At 47.9% G+C, this 20,705-nt stretch overlaps 4 protein-coding genes across 6 annotated transcripts; 3 read left to right on the top strand and 1 right to left on the bottom strand.

Moving 5' to 3' along the window:
- Nucleotides 1-1,120: 1,120 nt before the first annotated feature.
- LOC120676118 (pathogen-related protein-like) lies at nucleotides 1,121-2,843 on the top strand. The gene is made up of 3 exons (XM_039957339.1): nucleotides 1,121-1,398; nucleotides 1,502-1,936; nucleotides 2,271-2,843. The coding sequence occupies exons 1-3, from the start codon at nucleotides 1,267-1,269 to the stop codon at nucleotides 2,487-2,489; spliced, it is 786 nt and encodes a 261-aa protein (XP_039813273.1). The 5' UTR covers nucleotides 1,121-1,266; the 3' UTR covers nucleotides 2,490-2,843.
- A 1,876-nt stretch (nucleotides 2,844-4,719) lies between these two features.
- Nucleotides 4,720-7,712, top strand: LOC120675610 (ubiquitin domain-containing protein 1-like). 2 transcript variants are annotated; one of them, XM_039956810.1, is made up of 4 exons: nucleotides 4,720-4,990; nucleotides 6,565-6,687; nucleotides 7,304-7,423; nucleotides 7,524-7,712. In XM_039956810.1, exons 1-4 carry the CDS (start codon nucleotides 4,957-4,959, stop codon nucleotides 7,586-7,588), a joined length of 342 nt encoding a protein of 113 aa, XP_039812744.1. In that variant the 5' UTR covers nucleotides 4,720-4,956; the 3' UTR covers nucleotides 7,589-7,712. The 2 variants fall into 2 exon arrangements, with proteins under 2 accessions (XP_039812744.1, XP_039812745.1); XM_039956811.1 differs by having other exon boundaries at nucleotides 4,721-5,007.
- Nucleotides 7,713-11,738: 4,026 nt separating this feature from the next.
- LOC120672811 (protein STICHEL-like 4) lies at nucleotides 11,739-17,536 on the top strand. Its single transcript, XM_039953403.1, has 6 exons — nucleotides 11,739-13,704; nucleotides 14,098-14,317; nucleotides 14,444-14,905; nucleotides 15,518-16,169; nucleotides 16,412-16,472; nucleotides 17,209-17,536. The coding sequence occupies exons 1-6, from the start codon at nucleotides 11,977-11,979 to the stop codon at nucleotides 17,299-17,301; spliced, it is 3,216 nt and encodes a 1,071-aa protein (XP_039809337.1). The 5' UTR covers nucleotides 11,739-11,976; the 3' UTR covers nucleotides 17,302-17,536.
- A 467-nt stretch (nucleotides 17,537-18,003) lies between these two features.
- Nucleotides 18,004-20,537, bottom strand: LOC120672812 (protein Mpv17-like). Of its 2 annotated transcripts, none has more exons than XM_039953404.1 (6): nucleotides 20,126-20,537; nucleotides 19,301-19,456; nucleotides 19,065-19,197; nucleotides 18,937-18,976; nucleotides 18,678-18,782; nucleotides 18,004-18,470 (listed from the first exon to the last, which is right to left on the bottom strand). In XM_039953404.1, exons 1-5 carry the CDS (start codon nucleotides 20,426-20,428, stop codon nucleotides 18,695-18,697), a joined length of 720 nt encoding a protein of 239 aa, XP_039809338.1. In that variant the 5' UTR covers nucleotides 20,429-20,537; the 3' UTR covers nucleotides 18,004-18,470; nucleotides 18,678-18,694. The 2 variants fall into 2 exon arrangements, with proteins under 2 accessions (XP_039809338.1, XP_039809339.1); XM_039953405.1 differs by having other exon boundaries at nucleotides 18,004-18,320.
- Nucleotides 20,538-20,705: the final 168 nt, after the last annotated feature.

Genomic DNA, 20,705 nt, shown 5'->3' with positions numbered 1-20,705 from the left:
CTGAGCCAATTTCGGCTCAACAGCTACGGGTTGGGCTGTTACAACATCGACGGATCGACGGTTCCTTATGTGGGCTCGATCCGAAACTCTAATGCTGTCATGACAGTTGCTTCGCAAAACTAAGATGTGATTCAAATTCACGTGTCGCTTGTGATTTGCTGAGAGTGCAATGAAATTTTCCCCAAACCTTTAGCTGCTTATGCTAAAAGCAACTCACACCCGTCCGATGCAATGACGATCTATTCAATATGGATGCCACTGCCAGCTACCTGACGATCGATCTGACATGGAACGTCCATGGCAAATTGACAATCAGCTCACTCCATCCCCCGGCCTGCACTGGCGGCGTTCGTGGAGAGGAGCTGTCGAGTCTTGACTCGCCGCCATCGTCTCCGATCTCCCTCACCCTCACGCGCGGACGCACCAGCAGCACACTCTTTCCTTCCGCCATATGCGTGCATGCAACACCGCAGGAACCTGAGGAAAGGCGGCCACCATCGGCCAATGTCAGATGTCACCGTCCTAGGTTGAAGCTCTCCAGAATGGCGCCTCAGCTAGACGACAGAAGCCTCAGATAGACTGATCACTCCCTAGCCCCAGAACGCCATCGTCCCGTATGGGCGTATGGCGACTTGCATGATTCGTCCAAGGAGCGGCGACAGCTACCTCGTACTTGTATATTCTTGTAGGCTGATTGATGGATCTGTTTACTTTTGGCTGTATATACACTCGTGTTTGCTCATGATTGTACGAATTAATTGATGATGAGTTGATAAACGCCGCATAGATGTAACAGTTCTGTTGATAAGATCTCGGGGACAATGATGCCATAGCTACCCCCTCGTAATCTTGTGGTTTCATTTGGAAGATGATATGGTCGGCTTGTTTTTTTATGTGTGACGGTTTCAACTTTCAAGGGGAGGAGCCATTTATATCCTTTAGGCCAGTCTCAAATTGCAAAGTCCAAACGATGTAAGCGATGGATAAATGGTTCTAGCACGCGCTGATCCAGCACCACCCGATTGACAAACCCACTTGGGAGTTGGGACAGGTGCACGCACGTACTGACGTCACGCGCACCCCTTTAAAACCCCCTCCCCCCGGCCGCATCGGTCCGTCCCATTTATTTCACGGCGAGCAGAAAAGCGCGCGCGAGATAGACGACGGCAAGGGACAGGCCACGCAGCAGCGCGCGCGCGCGCCGTCCGCCTCTCGTGTCATCTCGTGCACCCCACGCGCGCGCTCCGGCGGGCAGGTCTCGGTCGGATGGACTCCTCCGGCGGCGACCCGTACAGGTCTCACCTGGCCGGCGACGGCGAGAAGGACACCGTGTGGCGCCACGGCGCGCCGCCCACGTACGACGCCGTGAACGCCCTCTTCGAGGCCGAGCGCACGCAGGTCCGCCGCGCGCCGTCGTCTGGCCTCTCTTCTCCACATCCATTTCTTCCGCCTGCGCGGCGGTGCATCATCGGTTGCTCTCTCGTTCGTTGGCATCGCGCAGGAGTGGCCGGCGGGCTCGCTGGAGGAGGTGGTGCAGAACGCGGTGAAGACGTGGGAGATGGAGCTGTCGCACAAGGCGCGGCTGTCGGACTTCAAGTCGGTGAGCCCGGGGCGGTTCACCCTGTCCGTGAACGGCGGCCGCGCGCGGGGCGGGGAGGAGACGCTGGCCGCGGGCAGCTACAACGCGCTGCTGGCCGGCAGCCCGCTGCTGGCGGCCGCGGGCGCGTACGACGCCGCGGCCGAGACGTTCGCGTCCTCGCACGACCTGTTCCGCGCCGCGTTCCCGCGCGGGTTCGCGTGGGAGGTGCTCAGGGTCTACTCCGGCCCGCCGGTGATCGCCTTCAAGTTCCGGCACTGGGGGCACAAGGAGGGGCCGTACAAGGGACGCGCCGCCACCGGCGAGAAGGTCGAGTTCCTCGGCGTCGCCGTCCTCAAGGTTGCCACTAGCTGTTTCCTTTGCCCCGCCTCATCAGTTACTGCTACTGCAAGAAACGTATACGTGGCAATCGGCAGTCCGGATCACGTGTTTTGGTAGAAAAAAAATCCCCGTTTTCTCGAGCGATCTCCTTTACCCCCTTACTTTATGGCTATGGATATGATAGTGATCATAATCAAACTGATAATATCCGATACTAATAGAAAAGTAATTACTACATAGGCTGATTCTTATCTCTTCTTTACTGGCACCAGAATTCAAGCAAAGGATTAAAAGCCAAAATTGACAGTGTCAGTTGCCGCCTGTCGCTAACCTGCTGCTACTGTGCGCGTAGGTGGACGAGCAGCTGCGGGCGGAGGACGTGGAGGTGTACTACGACCCGGGCGAGCTTTTCGGTGGCCTCCTCAAGGGCCCCAAAGTGGCTTCGTCCGAGGAGGATCGCGGCGAGGTGGCGCTCGCCGAGAGGCTCGGGGAGGCCGCTACCTTGTCGGCGTCAGGTGCTGACCCGCCACCGGGAGACTGCCCATTTCTCAGCTCCGGGAAGCCGGAGTGATTGGGAAACCAAGATGGTTGGCCTGGCGAATAAAAACGTGTCCAGCTTCCGTGACCCTCACCGTGGTACTGTACTGCATTGATTGCTGCTTCGTGATAAGAAGAAATTTCAAATTTGGAGACCTCCCTGGGAGGAAGAACAGTCCTGAAAGTGAAGTTCATCGTATACTATTCGTTCAACAGAAAAGGAGAAGTTAATCGTGTGGTGTTAGTGGTAGTGTTTGTTGGTTGCTTTTTTTTTCTTGCTGGAAGGCGTCGCCTTGGCTTAGTTGAATACCAGCAATAATATCAGCTTTTGTTGAAACGATTGCTTGTCTGCCGGCTTAAAGTTGTGGAAAGTGAAATGCAATCCCCAGTGATTCGGGAAGAAAAAAGTGGCCCAGCTGAAAGAGTTCCATCCAAGGTGTCACCAAGACAGCAATGTTCACCACTTCGACGATCCGTTTGGGTTGTGACGCAAGACGTCTCAGCTTGTTAGAGCATCTCCAAGAGGACCTAAAATACATCCCAAAAATAGGCAAAATCATCTAAAACGTACTTTCAAGTTTCAAAAATGAAAGATTTGGCCAATCTATGATTCGTCCATTAATTTATTGTCAGAAAAGTTGACATTCAAAATTGTTTTGGAAAACCCGTAGAAAAATGACAAATTCGGATGCATATGCACTAGAGTAAATACATCTATGGATAAACTATGCACGTGCTGAGTTTCAAAAATTTGAAACTCTAATGTACTCCCTCCGTCCCAAAATAAATACAATTCTAGAATCAAACATGCAAACCAATGCTATGTGTAAAATTATCAAAATATCTTTTATCTTTTGTGATGAGTGGATGAGGTGTTAGTTGTTGCGGCCGTGCGTGCGGTTGGTGCGGCCGTGCATGAGGTTGGTGCCGCTCTCTGGTGGTCGTCCGCGGTGGGTTGTCTGGCGATCGTGCGCGGCTGCGGCCTTCATTGATCTTTGGATCTCGGGGGGATTGGGGTGGAGGCGAAAGCCTGGGCCTGTTTGCGGGTCAATGACAGCGACGCCCGCGGGCGTCGTATGCCTTGTTGAAGGCATCATTTTTGCCCCTCTCCCCCCTCCTCTCTGGTGTGCTTTCTGGGTGAAAGCCTTGACCTTTTTGATCGGACGACGATGGCGCCTGTGGCGTCGCTCCCTCCCTGGAGGCATCGTTGGAAGCTCGGCTGGTAGTGGTCGTCTATTCTCCTCGGAGAATGTCCGCATCTGCACCTACCTTCGCTCACTTTGTCTACTTCGTCGGGGTTGTTGTAATCGTCGCCTGGCGGATGCTTTGCCACCTTTCTCTACTCGGGCGGATGCTTTGCCGCCATCGTCGCTTTGGTTTTGAGCGGATGCTTTGCCGCTTTGATAGGTTGGGTGGATGCTTTGCCACCTTATTGTGTTGTCGATCCTTGCACCCATGGTGTTGTAGCATCTTTTAGCAGGTTTAGTTGTAGTCATGTCTAGGTTTGCAGGTTCTCCTTTGTATCCCCCGTCTTTCTTGCTGTTCTTTGTTGTTTGGGTCGTCTGCCACTGTGGTGTTTTCTCCTTAATAGCCTCTGCCTATTAAGAATTGTAATGGTCGTATTGCTTTCCTTTTAATGAAATACGTGCTCAGGCACGTTCGCGAAAAAAGGTGTTAGTTGTTTTTTGTAAAAATCTTTCGGGAATTGCCTTGTTATTTGTTATAGGTATGTCAAAGTTAGCAATTTTTGTGGGACAAATTTTAAACTATATAATTGAAATTGTTTTAGGACGGAGAGAGTACCCCCTCTGTCCTGAAATGTAAGGCATTCCAATATTTTTGAAGAGTCAAAGTTTTTCAAGTTTGACTAATTTTTTATAGAGAATTATAAAAATTTATGGCACCAAACAGATATATTATAAAAATATATATAATGGAGAATTCAATAGTACATATTTGATATCATAAATGTTATTATTTTATTGTATAAATTTGGTCAAACATTAAAAATTTTGACTCTCCAACAATGTTGGAATGTCTTATATTTGAGGACGGAAGGAGTATGCTTTTAGATAAATTCAGAATGGAGAATACTGGGCCGGCACGGACTTAAATTATTACAGGGCCTGACGTCCTCACTCGTCGGGGCGTGGGCTGTAGGCCTGTCAACGTTCGGCTGGGCCAGCCCAACCTGAGAAAAACGCCCGAGAAAAACGATGGGGGACAAAGCAGGATAAAACCACCTCGTCGGCGGCGGCGTATCTGCCGCTACCCGCTCCGGTTTGTTGGCTAGCTGCTGGCCTGCTGCCAGCGTGCTGCGTGCGCGACCACCTACCGATGCATCCGCCACCGCCCCCACTCCTGCTCCGCGCCCGCTTTTCAGTTCCCCACCACAGCTCCGAAGTCTCATCCCTCAGCCCGCGGCGCCCGCCTCCGCTTCTAGTCCAGAAGCGTCTACAGGGGGAGGCCGTCGGCCGATGACCGTCTGATCTGCTGTCGCCATGGGATGCGCCGGATCCACTCCAAAGACTGACGGTCTATTCTTCTGCCTAGTCTCTCTCTCTCTCTCTCGGCTCCTTGCTGTTTCCGTTCCCTTGTTTTTTTGTGGTTCAGATTGGGATCTTGGGTAATCTGGTTCCTGAACCGAATTATAGAATACAAGGGTAGCTAGTTTGTTAGTAGGGTCCTTGGTTTTTGTATAATCTGGTAGCAGATTGGGAACTCGAAGTAGCTATGCCTGCTGCTATCGATGGTTAACTGAGCTGCAGGGAAGAGCCGCGATCAGCTTATCTGTGGTACAGCTTCTTGTGATGGAGGGAGTTCGCATTCAACAGGTGTGGAGAGAGACATTGTTATTACGACATGGCAATTGAAAGGAGGTTCTATTCTCTTTTTGGGGGCAAAAGTTGGATTATACAGTTGATGGGGAGAGGAGGATATGACTGATCTTCGTGAGAGGAAGTGGAACTGACAGTTTATTCTTCGTACGACAGACGCACTTCTGTAGCTCTGCTCATGCCTAGCAAAATCAAAAGATGTGACACTATGAATCTCTAACTGAAATGATGCTTTATTCCCGTGGTTGGGGGAAAGACATTCCACTGGTTAAGCGAAATTGCTTTCTACAGGGTAGCAGAACCAAAAGTATAAATATAAAACTATGAAAGGAAAATTGAAGCGATGGTTTAATCTATTCATAGGAGGAAAGCCATTAGTTGATTTAGCGGGTTTGCTTTCTGTTAGATAGTTTTGTTCGGTTGCAGCTACCTTATCCAGCAGGCGCAGATCAGATAGGAGCAAGATGACAATATCAGATGGAAGGCATTCTTGCCTGTGCAGTTATCTTTCCTTGTTTGTTTAATTCTAGGCATGCTGTTAAACCAAGGTGCACGATTTGACTCTTTCACTTTGTCCTGGCCCATCCTTATTGTACTAGTTTAAACTACTTTAAAATGTTCATCAAGCTGTGACAATTCTGTAGGCCTCCATAAAATCACTGCAAGCGTTGATAGTGAGGTCAATTTTGTATCTTCTCTTGCTCAGCGTGTGACGAATTTGTGCGGTATAAAAGTAGTGTTTTCACAATCAGGGTTGTAAACTACTCCCCCCAAGTGACAAAAATAATGAAATTTTGGAAAGGATGGAGTCAAACATTTATCAGTTTGCTAGCATTTAATTTTCAATGTTGACTTGGCATTCGGATTTGTGGAAAAAAAGCATTTTCATGATATTATAACTTTATAAGTTCTATAAATAAATATACTAAAATTGGAACAGATGTTAAAAGAATATCCAAATGTCACCCCTTTTCTTTACTAGAGACACTAGTGGGTTTATTTTTAAACTAATCTAAGTATTTCATCAGCATGGTCGGAACTTTGTTTAGAGATAACATAATGTCATATTATTTGTCAATGCTTGGAAGTAGAATGTTATTTTTCACCTTTTGTTGATGGCATTAGCTTGGTGGAATGTGCAATCTGATTTGGTTTATTGGCATAATGCTTTACTTACATAATGCTTTACTTATTTACTGTGAACCATACATGCTGCTGATATACTACTCAGTTATTAATGCCCAACATCCCAACTCTCTCTGTTTGTCTCAGATAATGGTAAGAAGCTGAAAAAACCAAAGCCTTGGAAGCACACCCAAGCAATAACTCCAGCGCAACTCAGACAGATGCGTGATGAATTTTGGGACACTGCCCCTCACTATGGTGGACAGAAAGGTACATTGTGTATTTACTGATGGCAAGTCCAGTTTACTACTGTTGACGTTTATTAATGAATCTGTGATGCATTTATACTGTTTGGTGGACCACTCGTTTTCTTTGCCTCCTGAGATGAAGGCCCAGTCTGTTTCAATTGGCTTTGCTAAATAAATGTTTGCAGCGCATTACTTTGAATTCACATCCAGATAATGTTGATTCAGTTGGTCAGTCCTCTAGTTGGTGTTAAGTTTGACATATCAACTGTTGCCTTAAGAGGAAAAAAAGTGGATTACGTACCATAACATAAGTCATAACTGATCTTGTAACAAGAGTAATTGCAAGATAGAAATGGACATCTCCTATTTCACCACTCACCAAGGGAATGAACAATTTTTTGAGGGTTTGAATTTTATGACAAATATATTCCTAAACTAGTCCTTTATTTTTCGCTTGGTTATGTGGAAACGGTTGGAGTAGATGCTTGTGAATTTACATAGTGTATTGCCTTATACACATAATGACATAAATGTTTATGTTTCGTGGTGATACTCAATAAATATGATAAATACAACCAAAGAGTTAGCATTAATGACGGTGTTTTTTAGCTCAAAGTTAACCTTTCTTTTTCTTCCAGAAATTTGGGATGCACTTAGAGCTGCTGCAGATTCTGATTTGGCACTTGCACAGACCATAGTGGATAGCGCTGGCATCATCGTATCAAGTTCCGACATGACACTTTGCTATGACGAAAGAGGTATTTTGTATATGACCTTTCCTATTTCTTGTTCTACATATCATCATTTTGTGTGATATAGTGTTCCAAATTATTAATGTCCTTGTTCACTATAATGCAGGTGCCAAATATGAACTTCCGAAGTATGTTCTAAGCGAACCGACAAACTTGATCAGGGATGGTTAAATTCGTATAGAATATAAATGATCCAATGTATATTATGTAAATCTCATTTAACTGATACGAACCCTGACCTGATTGGGACCTTCAAATAAAGTTACAATGTACCGGAAGTCCGATTTCAGCTGTCCTCCTACTTCTAGTCCCTTGTCCTGGATTGTAGCGCATTAAACTCTCGTACGGTCATGCCTTAGAGAAGCAATAACCATAAATCTCCGCACACTACAACTAGTTTTCTCAGACCAGTCAACAGTCTGAAGGACATTTCAAGATTGTGTGGTTTTGCCTATTACCAATCCCCTTCACTGATGCTTGTTGGAGAACCATCTTTCCTTTGGCCTTAAGTGGTGTCTCTCCTCAGAGTTTCTGCGCCAGAAACTTTTGTTAAAGCATCGGCGGCTGGCATTGGTGCATGCATCCATCACCTGTGGCACTTGTAAATGGTGCTGGCAATTTTGGATGAAAGTCAGTTGCCGCTGGATATTTTTCTTCTGTTTTAGTTGAGCCATCACCTGCATGGATACTCTTGCACCTAACCAGATCTTTTTTTGACACTTTAGCCTGAAGTACTGAGTACTGTAGTTCACTGTCTGTTGTTTGGTACCCTTGACTCGCTGCCCGTGCAATTCTTAGGGAGGCTCAATCATCTGCTGCTCCTCGTTGCAATGACTTGTACCGAGTACTGACAGATCGACGTGTCTCTCTCACTCACTGTTGTAATGCAGAGGATTTTCCTGCATCAGTACAAGGGACGCATCTGGCATTCATGATTGCTGCTAGCTGATGCTGGGTTCTTCATTCACGGGCATCAGTATTCCCCTTGCTTTGCAGTTGGGGAGGGGGAGAAACAGGAGGAAGACATGGGGCTTTTATTTGGATTTGGAAGCAGGCCAGGTGATGAGCAACTGGGACCTTCGGCGTGCGTGCCAGATCTGAGATCCAGGTTCGCCTCGAGGTTTTTTCAGGCCGATCACATGAGCTCAGCTTTTGTGGGCTGGCGGGTTGGATTACGCTGTTGAAGCTCGGTAGTGTGATCCGTAGGACCGTAGCAGTATACAGATGAGATCCGGGGGCCGCTAGACCTGAGCCTAGGATACTTCATGTAACTACCGTACAAGTCAGTCCCGTTTCAGAGTTTTTCTAGCTTCATTTCGCTTAACAAAGACTGAAAAAGTTCAGCTAAAATAACCGAGCAGATTCAGAAGCCCGATGGATTCATCTTTTGTTTAGTAGTGCTGCCAGAATCAGATTCCACGACGCGCATATGAACAAGTTGGTACTCACAATCTCGACAGAGAAAACCCCCACATATCGTACGGTACTGTAAAAAGATGCCCAGCGGCTCCTGACACGGCCATTTCAAATGTGCTGCCCGCCCGTGTGCCTGCCCAATGCCCAGGGCTTGTTCCGACTCCTCCGTGAGTTCATGGTTCAGCTGCAGCCTTGCAGAGAACAGTACGTGCAAATCAGGTCAGATAGACAAAGCCGCCGCAAAGGGCAAAAGCGGCGGCCAGGCGGGGCAGGAAGAACAAAAGGCATCGGCACCGGCGAGTGGCGACGGGGAGAGTGAACTCAAGCCTGTCCTGCGGCTGCAAAGCTACTTTTGTCCGGGCCAGATGCATGTGCACGGAGATGGGAGAAGCGCTTGTGCGGCGGCACACGCGATGCAGGATGGTCCGGCATCGAGAGCTGTTTGATTGGAGCTCTGGTTCCCAAGTTCCTGCTCAACAGCTAGTTTATGCCGCGACGGGATTAGGCAAGATTCTGCCTACGGCTGGCTATGGCTGCTCCGGTTTATCCTAGTGGCATTAGCCATTAGCCCACAACTTATCCACATGCTGATCATAGCTTGGTATAGAAGCTAGTGCAATTGTTTTACTATTGGGATACCCCTAACTTTTCATCACAGCTACTAGTGCACTGCTAGTATGAAATGAAAAACGCAGCTGCTACTACTAGTAGTAGTAGTGCACAAGAAGTACATCAAGTGGGGTGTGTCTATCCTCCAGCAAAGCTTGCTGGGATAAAGGAGATTCGTTTAGCATACTTAATTGTGATGGGGGTGGTGGTTAGGATTTGATAGGGAAAATGTAGTGAGCTCCGGGGATTGAGTGACCTACAAGGCTTTGGATTCGACTGGCCCCCATGCTATGCCTTTTTGCTCAATTTATTTTGTAATACTAGTAGGCATTAGGCAGAGCTAAATTATTCTACGGCACATGAACGTGCCAGAGCTATGGCAGCAGCATCGTTACTACAGTCGTGTACGCGGAAGCCTCGCCGAGCAGTGTGACTATTTTGTCGCTATAACTGCATGCCGAATCTGAGCAATCTGAATCTGACCATTCGAGAATAGAGACCACTGTTGCTCTGGTATTGCTCAAGAAGCTCGACGCATAGTTGCTTTCTTTAGCACCATACTATATACTGCAGTTCTGCTTTACTGTTTACATAGAAAAATAATGCGGAATTGCCTTCTCCCGGCCTTGATCATGGAACTATGGAAGTGCCATCGAAGGCGGCACTCGGCAAGGCTGTGGGCAGCGCATGTGTGCCCTCGCTTTCAGCGCTTCCTTGCCTGGCGCAGCGCCGGCAACAAACCGTCGATTGGCCGTCTCCGTCGACTGACGCTGCAGCAGCAATCTGGAGTAATGATTTGAGCGCTGCCCCTGGACCATAGCGGGCGCTTCGTCGCCGGCGACGTGCGCGGGGGCGGGGCAAGAGATTCCTCCTGTGATCCGGCCGAGTAGCCGTCCCCGATGATGGCCGGACCGGCCAAACACGGGAACGAGCGGCGCGTCGTCCTGCCCGCTCAGGTCCCCTCCTCCCCCTCGCTCGTCTATCGGTCTATCCTAGCACGGTACAGTAGTACTCTACCCGTAGTCATCCACCGGGGCAGGGCAATTCAAACGCGCACACGCACGCGCAGACACCCAAAAACATTGGCAAGCCGCAGCCGTGGGCACGGGCTCAGCGCGATACCCACTCTCCAGTTCCAAGGACATATTTTATAAAAAACGGTAAAATAGCATAAAACGATCATTTTTACTAGAATTCGTTTGAATATCAAATTTTGCATTCACTTTTAGATGTTTGAAAGTACAAAGTACGATTTTGCATTAATTACTACTGTTAGGTGAGGTGTTTTCTTTTACAGACAGAACGGCTGCTTTGTGCGCGCGAACGGTGCGTGCAGCGCCTCAACGCGCCGCGGCACGTTCGCAGCCTAGCTCATGGTCTTGTTTAGTTGTATAATTCAAAATTTCAAAAATATCACATTAAAAAAACTTTACATATATAGAGTATTAAATCTAGATAAAATAAAAATGAATTGTATAATTTACTTGTAAATTGCGAGACGAATCTAATGAGACTAATTAGACTATGATTAAATACTAAATTACTACAGCAAATATGTGCTAATGACGAATTAGTTAGTTTTAATAAATTTATAATCAATCTATATTTAATATTTTAAATATGCAAAAATTTTACGACCGCAACTAAACCAGAGGCAGGTAGAGGGTAGGGGGCTGCGGGCGGGAGCTAATCATCGCCGTTCAAATTTCACGGGAAACAAGCAGTCGTCAGAGCGTACCGCGGGTAATTTACTCCACTGACCGCCTGACCGGTGACCACTGGAGCGTACCAGTCCGCCGCAACGGCACATTCTGGCCCATCTCGTCACCGGCCGGCGTCGTCAGCTTCCGGGGTGGACGACGCCGGCAAGGCAACTGCACAACAGCATAGTACTACCAGTCTACCGCTCCCACTAGTCCCTCACTCCAACAGCAAGCTGGTGCTGGTGGCGCAACAGTGTAACGCTCCCAGCCGCTCGTGCCGAGCCGGGGGCCAACTCGCCGAGTGCCCGTAGCGCCGTGCCGCCGCCAGCCACGCGCGGGCCCCACCGAGGCCGCCGAGCCATGGGCTCGTGGCGAATCCACGCCCCCGTGGCCGCGCGCCATGCCTCTTCCGAACGGAAGTGGAGTCTGGACTCTGGACTGATCCCCTCCCAGGCTCCCACCCCCAGGAGGACGAGGACCCCGCGGGCGCGAGCTCCGAAAGCACCGCCCGCTCCCACACCCGGCACGAGGCCGAGGCCGCTCACTCGCCACCCACCCAGTCACCCAACTGACCCGCCCCGCCCCCTCCCTCCCTCCCCGACCTCCGTCGCTCTTCCCGTGAAACCCTCCAGGATCCAACGAAAAAGGCGAAATCTCCGAACCACACCGCCATAATCACGCGCGCCAGCCGCGGCCGGCGCCCCTCAAAATGGCCTAGCGGAGGGCGGCCGTCTCGTCCCGTCTTCCTCTCTCTCTCTCTCTCTCTCGCGCGCGCGCGCGCGCGCGCCATCAGCGTCGGCGCGGCGTAGCTTGGAGGATACGCGCCCCGCAATGCCGGCGCCCGATCGTGCCGCGGCGGGGGGCGGGGCCGGGGGCCACCTCCGCGGCCACGCCCACCTCGCCAGCTGCGTCCACCTGCGCCACCACCACGGGCACGCGCACGGGGGAGCGGCAGGCGGGGGCGCGTCGTCGTCGGGGCGGAGGCGGAGCCCCGCGTCCGCGGCGCTGATGCGCGACCTCCTCGCGCTGCAGCGCTCGCGATCGCTGCGGGACCCGTCCACGCGCCGCTCCGTCGAGTCCTCCAGGGTGGCGGCCGACCCCGACGCCGACACCGACGACGGCGACGATCTCCCCGCCAAGTCCCGCCGCAGCGCCGGCGCCAGCACCACCACCGGGGCGCTCAAGACGCTCCTCGACCAGCTCGCCGAGAACCATCACCCCCACTCGAAACCCGGCCGGCGCCCGCCCCGCCGCTTCAAACGCCGGGCCGGCCGCCGCGCCACCGCCATCAGCAAGCTTCCCGACCGCGCCGCCGCTCTCTCCGTTAACTCCAGCTCCCAGGAGGCCGTCTGCGGCAATAATTACCTGTTCCACGGCGGCGAGGACGACAACGACGACTATGACGGGGAGGAGCTGCGGCACCATGTGTCGCAGGACTCGCGGAACGTGTGCGGCATTCCATGGAACTGGTCGCGCCTCCACCACCGCGGCAAGTCCATCCTCGACATGGCCGGCCGCAGCCTCTCGTGCGGCCTCTCCGACTCGAAATCGACGGCGGGGCGAAAATCTGAAGCTGCCGCGGCCTCCGGCGGCCGCGTCAGTGCCTCGCGTCCCCTTTTCCCTGTTAAGTCCGAGAGGCTCGCCTCCTCGACGAGCTCGGACTCCGACGCGTTGCCCTTGCTTGTCGAGGCGGCCACCTCCGGCGCACGCAACCGCATTGGCGGCATTTCTGGCAGCTACTCTGGGGAGCTTGGGATTTTCTCTAACCAGACCAGCGAGATGGATTCGGACCTGCTGTCTGAGTCTCAGTCAGGGCAGAAGTCACTGGCCTCGCAGCACGGCCGTGGGCGTCACCGGAGCCTCACGCAGAAATTTGCACCGAAGACGTTCAAGGACGTTGTTGGGCAGAGCTTGGTGGTGCAGGCGCTGTCCAACGCCATTCTGAGGAGGAAGATTGGGTTGGTGTATGTGTTCTATGGACCTCATGGTACAGGCAAGACTTCATGTGCGCGTGTCTTCGCCAAAGCGCTCAATTGCCTCTCCCCTGAGCACCCCAGGCCCTGCGACTCGTGCACGTCATGCATCGCTCACAATCTTGGCAAGAGCAGGAGCCTGATGGAAATTGGGCCTGTTGGCAACATTGACATGGATGGCATTGTGGACGTCCTCGATAATGCTATGCTTTCACCAGCACCTTCACACTACAGGGTGTTTATATTTGATGACTGTGATACGTTGCCAGCTGACACTTGGAGTGTTATCTCTAAAGTTGTGGACCGGGCACCCCGTCATGTTGTGTTTATCCTTGTCAGTCCAAGCCTTGAACTTCCTCATATCATCCTGTCGAGATGCCAGAAGTTCTTTTTTCCAAAGTTAAGGGAGTGTGACATTGTCAATACATTGCAATGGATTTGCACCAGCGAGAGTCTAGATGTTGATAAGGATGCACTGAAGCTAATTGCATCTCGTTCTGATGGGTCTTTGAGGGATGCCGAGATGACTCTTGATCAGCTCAGTTTGCTGGGACAGAGGATTTCCTTGTCTCTTGTCCAAGAACTGGTAAGATATCTCACAAGCATCACGATATCTTCTATGTTTTTTAGCAACATTAATCTGAAGTTTCTATAGCCGAAAATAAATCTCTAGAGAATTTTATGGTCAGGATCTTGATAACTTTGAGCGCTGCTGAAATGTGTCACATAATTAAATAGGTAGAAGTAGTGTGCGAATCCATTTCCCCATATAATCTAGCATTCAAACCCCTATAGGCAGGTGCAGATTGCAAGTGCTACTGTCTCACTGATGTATTCTTATTTGTGCTGAAGCTGAACTTAAGGAAGTAACCAATTTAATATCCCTGTAACTGATCACAACTTTTTCGCATAGTGCTTTTCATCTTCAGGTCTACTCTGCAACAACAGTAAGTTTTAGTTTTCCCTGTTTGTTTTACAGGTTGGTCTGGTGTCTGATGATAAACTAGTTGATTTGCTGGATCTGGCACTATCTGCCGACACCGTAAACACCGTGAAGACACTAAGAGACATCACGGAAACCGGTGTTGAGCCTTTAGCACTGATGTCTCAACTTGCCACAATAATTACTGACGTTCTTGCTGGTTCCTATGCGTTTACACGAGAAAGGCCCAGGAGAAAGTTCTTCAAACGTCCTACTTGTAAGCAATTATTTTTTTTTGACAATTGGGTAGTTCAAAAAACATTTTCTTTCGTCCAGCCTCTCTGTTCTATTACGGTAAATATTCTGCATTGGCGTGATCAAGGTTTTTTATCAAAAATTTCAGTGTCAAAAGAAGATATGGAAAAACTACGCCAGGCCTTGAAAACACTATCTGAAGCTGAAAAGCAGTTGAGGGTCTCTAGTGACAAGACAACCTGGCTTACAGCTGCTCTGCTTCAGCTTGCTCCTGATAAACAGTACCTGTTGCCAAGTTCATCAACTAGTACAAGTTTGAACCATGGTGTGTTGGTTGGTTCGTTTCCTGATAGGGATATGGCGAGGACCTCAGCAATCGAGCATAAAGGTAACATGGCAGGCACCTCTTATGGGGATAGGAGAACTGTTGAACACACAGAAAATGGCCATATGTTGTCGACCAGTTCTGTCAGAGCAAACGGGGTAACTAAACACAGAAAAACCGAAAATGAAATGATCTGGCAAGCTGTGCTTGAGAGTATCCAGTCAGATACATTGAGAAAAATGATGGCTAAAGAGGCAAGGCTAAGCTCTGTCAGCCTAGGCACGGGTAAGGTTCTCAGTCTGATGTCCATATCAAAATTCGCAATGGTTACATTGTGGCATGAGTTCACCACATGTTCTTCCCCAAGAATAAGTTTCCTTTATAGCCAGATGAGTATATAGATCTAATGCTTAAATCAGAGGAAAAACTCATTTAGAAGTAATTTGTAAACAGTATAGTCAGACAATTCGGCCAGTTTTTGCTTGCCTTGTTATCTGTGGGTGGGTGGTTCTAGTAATTATTGGCACTTCTCTGAAAATAGATGCAGCACTCGTGGATGATTTTCATCCAGGCTCAGTGATTACAGCATTTGCACTGAACAAAGCTTCGACTATCTATTATTGGGTTGATGACATTCTTTTGAAATTTAGGAGTATAGGCATTATAACTTTGTTGAAAGTAGTAATGTATCTAGCGAGCTAAGCTCGTCAGCTAAGCTCCTTGCACATGTATTCTAAACTCTAAACTGTAATACCTCTGATACTGGTTAATTATTATTCTCAAACTCAAATCTGTACACCTTCATATGGTCTTTTGCTTGGGTACATGATGTAATGTGTTGATAGACTACCATTCAAGCAGATCTTTTTCTAACATCATCTTATCTTCTTCCAACAGCACCGACTGTGCAGCTGATATTTAGCTCTCGTGTCAATAAGTCCAAAGCTGAAAACTACGGAGCTCAGATTCTGCAGGCATTCGAGTCTGTTCTTCGTTCTGCTATAATACTTGAAATCCGATATGAATCAAAGAACGATGCAAGAGCAAGCCATGCTCCATCAATGTTTCCTTACCCTGAGAATGACTCTTCCAACACAACAGTGAGGAGGTCCTTCACTAAACATAGTCCACTCTCTTCTGGAGGTGAGAATCTAAGTAGGAGGCTTAAAAAGGATAGTGTTGTGAAGGGAGCTAGCTCTAGTAAGACTAGATGGATGCAATCTGACCCCCACATACTAACAGAGGGTGAAATAATTGAAGTTGGGCCCTCTCACATGCATTGGCATGCGCAAAGAAATAACGGTGTTCTTGACATAAATGAAAGAAGAAAGGAGAATGCATGGGAGGAAGAAACTTCATCATCACTGAACCAAGAGAGCATGACTAATCGAAAAGGAAGTGGCAATACGCAGCGTCGACAGAACAGCATAGTAAAAGGAAAGGTATCTCTTGCTCATGTTATTGGGAGGGCTGAAGCTTGTTCTCAACGAGGAGGCTGGTCTAGACGTAAAGCTATATCAATTGCTGAAAAGCTAGAGCAAGAGAATTTGTAAGTGTTGTTATCTTGTGATCAGTACAGTCAAACTTTCTCATATAAAAGGTCATACTTCTGTGTTACCAAAATATGTATGAAAAAAAATACTAGCAACATCCAAAAGCTCATAATAATTTTCCTCAAATCATAAGGACTGTTAAACATGTTGAGTTGTAGCAGACATGTTTGACACATTTGCCTGTTGAGATTTTGCATTTGTACTGCAAGTTTCTCACCGGGAAAGTGTTTGTGTCCAGGAGATTGGAGCCTAAATCAAGGAGTCTACTATGCTGGAGAACTTCAAGAACTCGACGAAAGGTAATCTTTCATATTTCTATTTTGTTATATTCTGTTGATACTCACTTTAATATTAGCTTGTATCATCAATTTTCTTCACACCACTCGTTTGTATATTATTTGGTAAAACTTAGACAATTCATTTTGCGTGAATCATTATTTGTGGCGGTACAGCAGCGATGGTTAATCTTAGATGCCTTTTTCACTAGATGGTACCTAAACTCTGGATAGTTAGTAGTCTCCTTTCAGCAGAACTTGTATGGATCTGATTGTTATCGTTAATTTGGTCAATTCTTGAGTCTAAATGACTCTTTAATGAAATATATCTTTTCTCGTGCAAGTTTTCCACAAATAAATTGACGTCTGGCATTCTTGCGTAAGTTTGCATCTCAATGATATGGCTGCAGAGCATAAATGAGTGCAGACTAGCAGATGTTTATGCTCCTTTGGTAATGGCAATAGTATAGATGGTATTCACCAAAATGGTGGCTAGATTATATTAGTTCTCTAATTTTTGTGTGGCTACAGAGTTTAGAGTACTAATCTTACTAGGTTTTATAGGCATACGATGATATCAATTAGTGGTCAAAGTTATGTTGTGGGGAACCTGGCACTTTCCAAGACAGTAGTGTCGTGTGGCAGGAAGGGGTATATGCCTTCACTAATTGCCAGCAGGGCATGCGAATGGTGCTTAGCTTAAAATGCAGTTCTGCACGAGATTTTTCCCTCTCTAGCTTATCCAATCATTTCTCTGCAGCTCTCTTCAATTAAGGTCAGAAATAGAAGGTCAAGAACTATATCAAGGCTCATCTTGTGTGGAAGATGCATTACTACCAGATCTCCGAGATAGAAGACTTGAATCTTAGATTTTACAAGTTGTTAACTTAGCATGCATAATTATTCAGTCTGTACCTTGTAGGCTGTAGCCGTCAGTTTGTAGATTCATTTTCTCTCTCTATTATGTATATTTCTTGACATGTAAAGAATTATGATAGGAATCATAGCAAATTCTTATGTCGAAATGCTCTGTAATTTTTAAATGTCAATCAGAATAAAAACATGTATTTCGGAGCCTCTCTAATAAATGTCTTGGCCTCATTCTTCGTTCAACTACGGGCTTCATCTCCAGTTATACGCATAGGAAAAGCAAACTCCCACGGTCATAGAGGGTTCAGTTCGGACATGGCAGATCACAGTGCCAGCTTTGGGTTCTGCAGCGTTTTTCTTATCTCTTTAACAGGACCTGAGGAGATCGAGCTTGAAGGCCCGCAGCCGCGACCAGGGTTCAACTTCCCGGACGGGAGCCGTCGCGGTTTCCGCGGTTCCCGTTTCTCGTCCCGACTCAAAAACGAGAGACCGATCGGGAAACGCCGGAAACTGGTCGGAAACGCCGGAAACCGCCCGGTTTCCCGTTCCCGGACTTCACCGGGAAATTACTTCCCGACGGGAAGTTAAACCCTGGCCGCGACACCTGATTCTGAAACGCCAAGCTCAAGAGGGCCTTTTTGTTCCTTTGAGATTACAGGGACATTTGACTATGACAGTGTCTTCCTTTTTTTTTGAAAAGATATTTTTTATTTGAGATGGAATTTCAGATACAACATCCGGCACTGAATTCACAAATTCTCATAGCATAACTAATACACCTGCATCTCTGTTCAGAGATGACTGTCAATATGCCATTGTCATTGGAGTGAGCTAATGCAGCACATATCCAAAATAATAAATTGAACGCCTTTTGAGTTTTGAAGTCATACTGGAGGCAGGTGCTTCATACATGATCAGACAAAACTTCACGTCCTCCATTGATGTTATGCTCGTCAACATCTTGAATAAGTTTTACAGCGACCTTATGCTGATGCACCGGAACTGTTCAAGGGGAGGAAACCTCACATTACTGTTATGCCTGTCAAAACTATCTCCTTCACATTCTTCTCTGTTGGATGGATATAACCAATAACCGGAGCATAAATTTATTATTGGGGGTAGATAACATGATGAACGGGGCTCATACATATCCTATAAAGCAACATGTCACATTATTCAGTGTAAATTTCCAGATAGGTAAGCAATTGTGCATGAAATGTCCATGTCAGGCGAGCGAAAGCAAAAGAAAGGTGGCAGCAAATGCAGATACTATGAGCCAAGTTATTGAAAATTGAAAACATACGTAAGCCTAGCCAACATAAGTTTATAGGTTAAAAATTGAGTAATGTCGACACCAACCTGATGAACAATAAGATTCATTTGTTCATAGCAGTCGATAGATAAAAGTTCCAAAAAATGGAACAAGAGGACATAAAGGCAACACGAGCTGGCAAAGGAATCATCCTGGCACACAACCAAAACTAGCATAAGAACCAACTGCATTGCTCCAATGGAGCAAGTAGCAAGTAAATAGTTATCCAGTTTATCCAACCATAGCCTGATTGGTACTAGAAATATTTGAGATGAACATTAAAAATGATAAGCCAAATGTCCATACCCAAAGTTGACAATTGACACAGGAATCCAAAACTTAAACCCTGCAATATCCATGACAAAGTGAAATGTACTACAATATCAGTTATTTCTGTTCAGGTAGTTCAAACTGCATTCAGGCAGAAGGATTACCATATAGAAGTGTAGGAAGCGCATCATTCTGATATTTAGATGGCAGCTCTGATAATTTCCCTAACCATAAGTTGTTCCAAGCAAAAACTACAGCAATAACACAAGGACCAAGCACGATCTGGTTCAGTATGACCTAAAATAGTGAAATCAACAATAGTCATAAGAAAAGAATATTTTGTGAGTAAAATGCTTAAATGACCCAACACATGAGGTCACAGTGGAGGAGGCAAACACACCTTAACTGACAAATTTACAAATGACTGCTTGGGCATACACCGATCAAGAAACTGATACCATGCATAGGATCCTGGGCCATAAAGAAGGAATCCATAAGAAGCCAAACGAAATCCACGAAGCCAATCATGATTCAGCAATATGTCTGGTATGAGTTCCTGAAATGAGCACCTAAACAGATATCAGAAATCACAATGTGACAAATGCCAATGCACAATACACCAGCTAAAAATTTGCCAAAGTAGAGCAAGATGACGCTTGCAGTCTTGCACTACACAATGTACAGAGTTGAGGATTGCACAATTTAATCTGCATCTCTAAGGCAAGATAAAATACTGGGGTAGAATTTTGGTCAGGTGCCATCTGTTTTTTTTTTCTTGAAATGAACCAGGCAGGCAGGAGAGCTGCCGATTATTATATTAAAAAGAAGATAGACCTAGAGTGGGCAAACAACAACACTACAACAGCAACCCCACCCATACAACTCAAACTCACCGCGACTCCGTCCACACGCTGCACCCTCCAAACACACCACACCCACTAGGCCGCTAATTCAAAACTCTAGACCATAGCCAACAAGGGCACCACCACACAAGGCCTCCTGTCCGGTTTCAGGTGCCATCTGTTATAGTCTCGGTTATTCAGATAGCCATACGAAGCGAAGCATAATAAGTTTACACAATTTTTTTAAATGGAAATTTATAGAATTTGAGGTCGCTTTCACACACTTTATATTTCACATCACAACGAAGCACACTCCCGTTCTTAGCTTCCAAACCGGTTAAGAATTCAAGACATAAGTGAGATGCAGTATAACCGGTGTGGACCTTGCTGTCGGGATCGGTGCCGCGTCTTCGGCGGTCGACGATGCGGCCGCGGACCTGCGCGATGGTGTCCCCGGTGAAGGTGAGAGAGGCGGCAGTGAGCGCCTGCCTGAAGGGGAACTCTACGGGCCAGCCGCTGCTCCGGCCGATGGACTCCGAGGACGACGACGAGCGCGGCTCCCGCGGGGCACCGCGGCGTCGGCCGCGGGGGTCGGTGTTGCGGCGGCCGCGGCGGCGGGAGTCCGACTTGCGGCGGAGAGATGGTAGGTTCCACCACCACTCCCCGCCGCTCCCGATGGCCTTCATGTTCGCGGCGCGGCGGCGGCGGCGGCGGCGGCGGCGGGGTGAGAGGGTGCTGAGCTCTCGAGGCCAGCGACAGAGCGCGGCCGCTTTGGTGGATGCGGAGTTAGAGGAGGGGAGGCTCCGAATCCTTCGGAGGTTAGTGTCCCTGGCAGTGGGCTGGGATATCAACGTGGGCTCTTTTCAAGTGTCGCATTCTTAACCATTGCTGGGCTCCAAGTTGGATGGGCTTTCCACGGCAAGGCGCCAGTCAGAAGGCCCGATAACTGGCCGGAATTGTTTC

The sequence above is a fragment of the Panicum virgatum genome, chromosome 5N, assembly GCF_016808335.1.
Source record: "Panicum virgatum strain AP13 chromosome 5N, P.virgatum_v5, whole genome shotgun sequence".
NCBI lineage: Eukaryota > Viridiplantae > Streptophyta > Magnoliopsida > Poales > Poaceae > Panicum > Panicum virgatum.
Note: the sequence above shows the minus strand (reverse complement) of the source record. Positions and strands in the feature narration are given on the sequence as shown.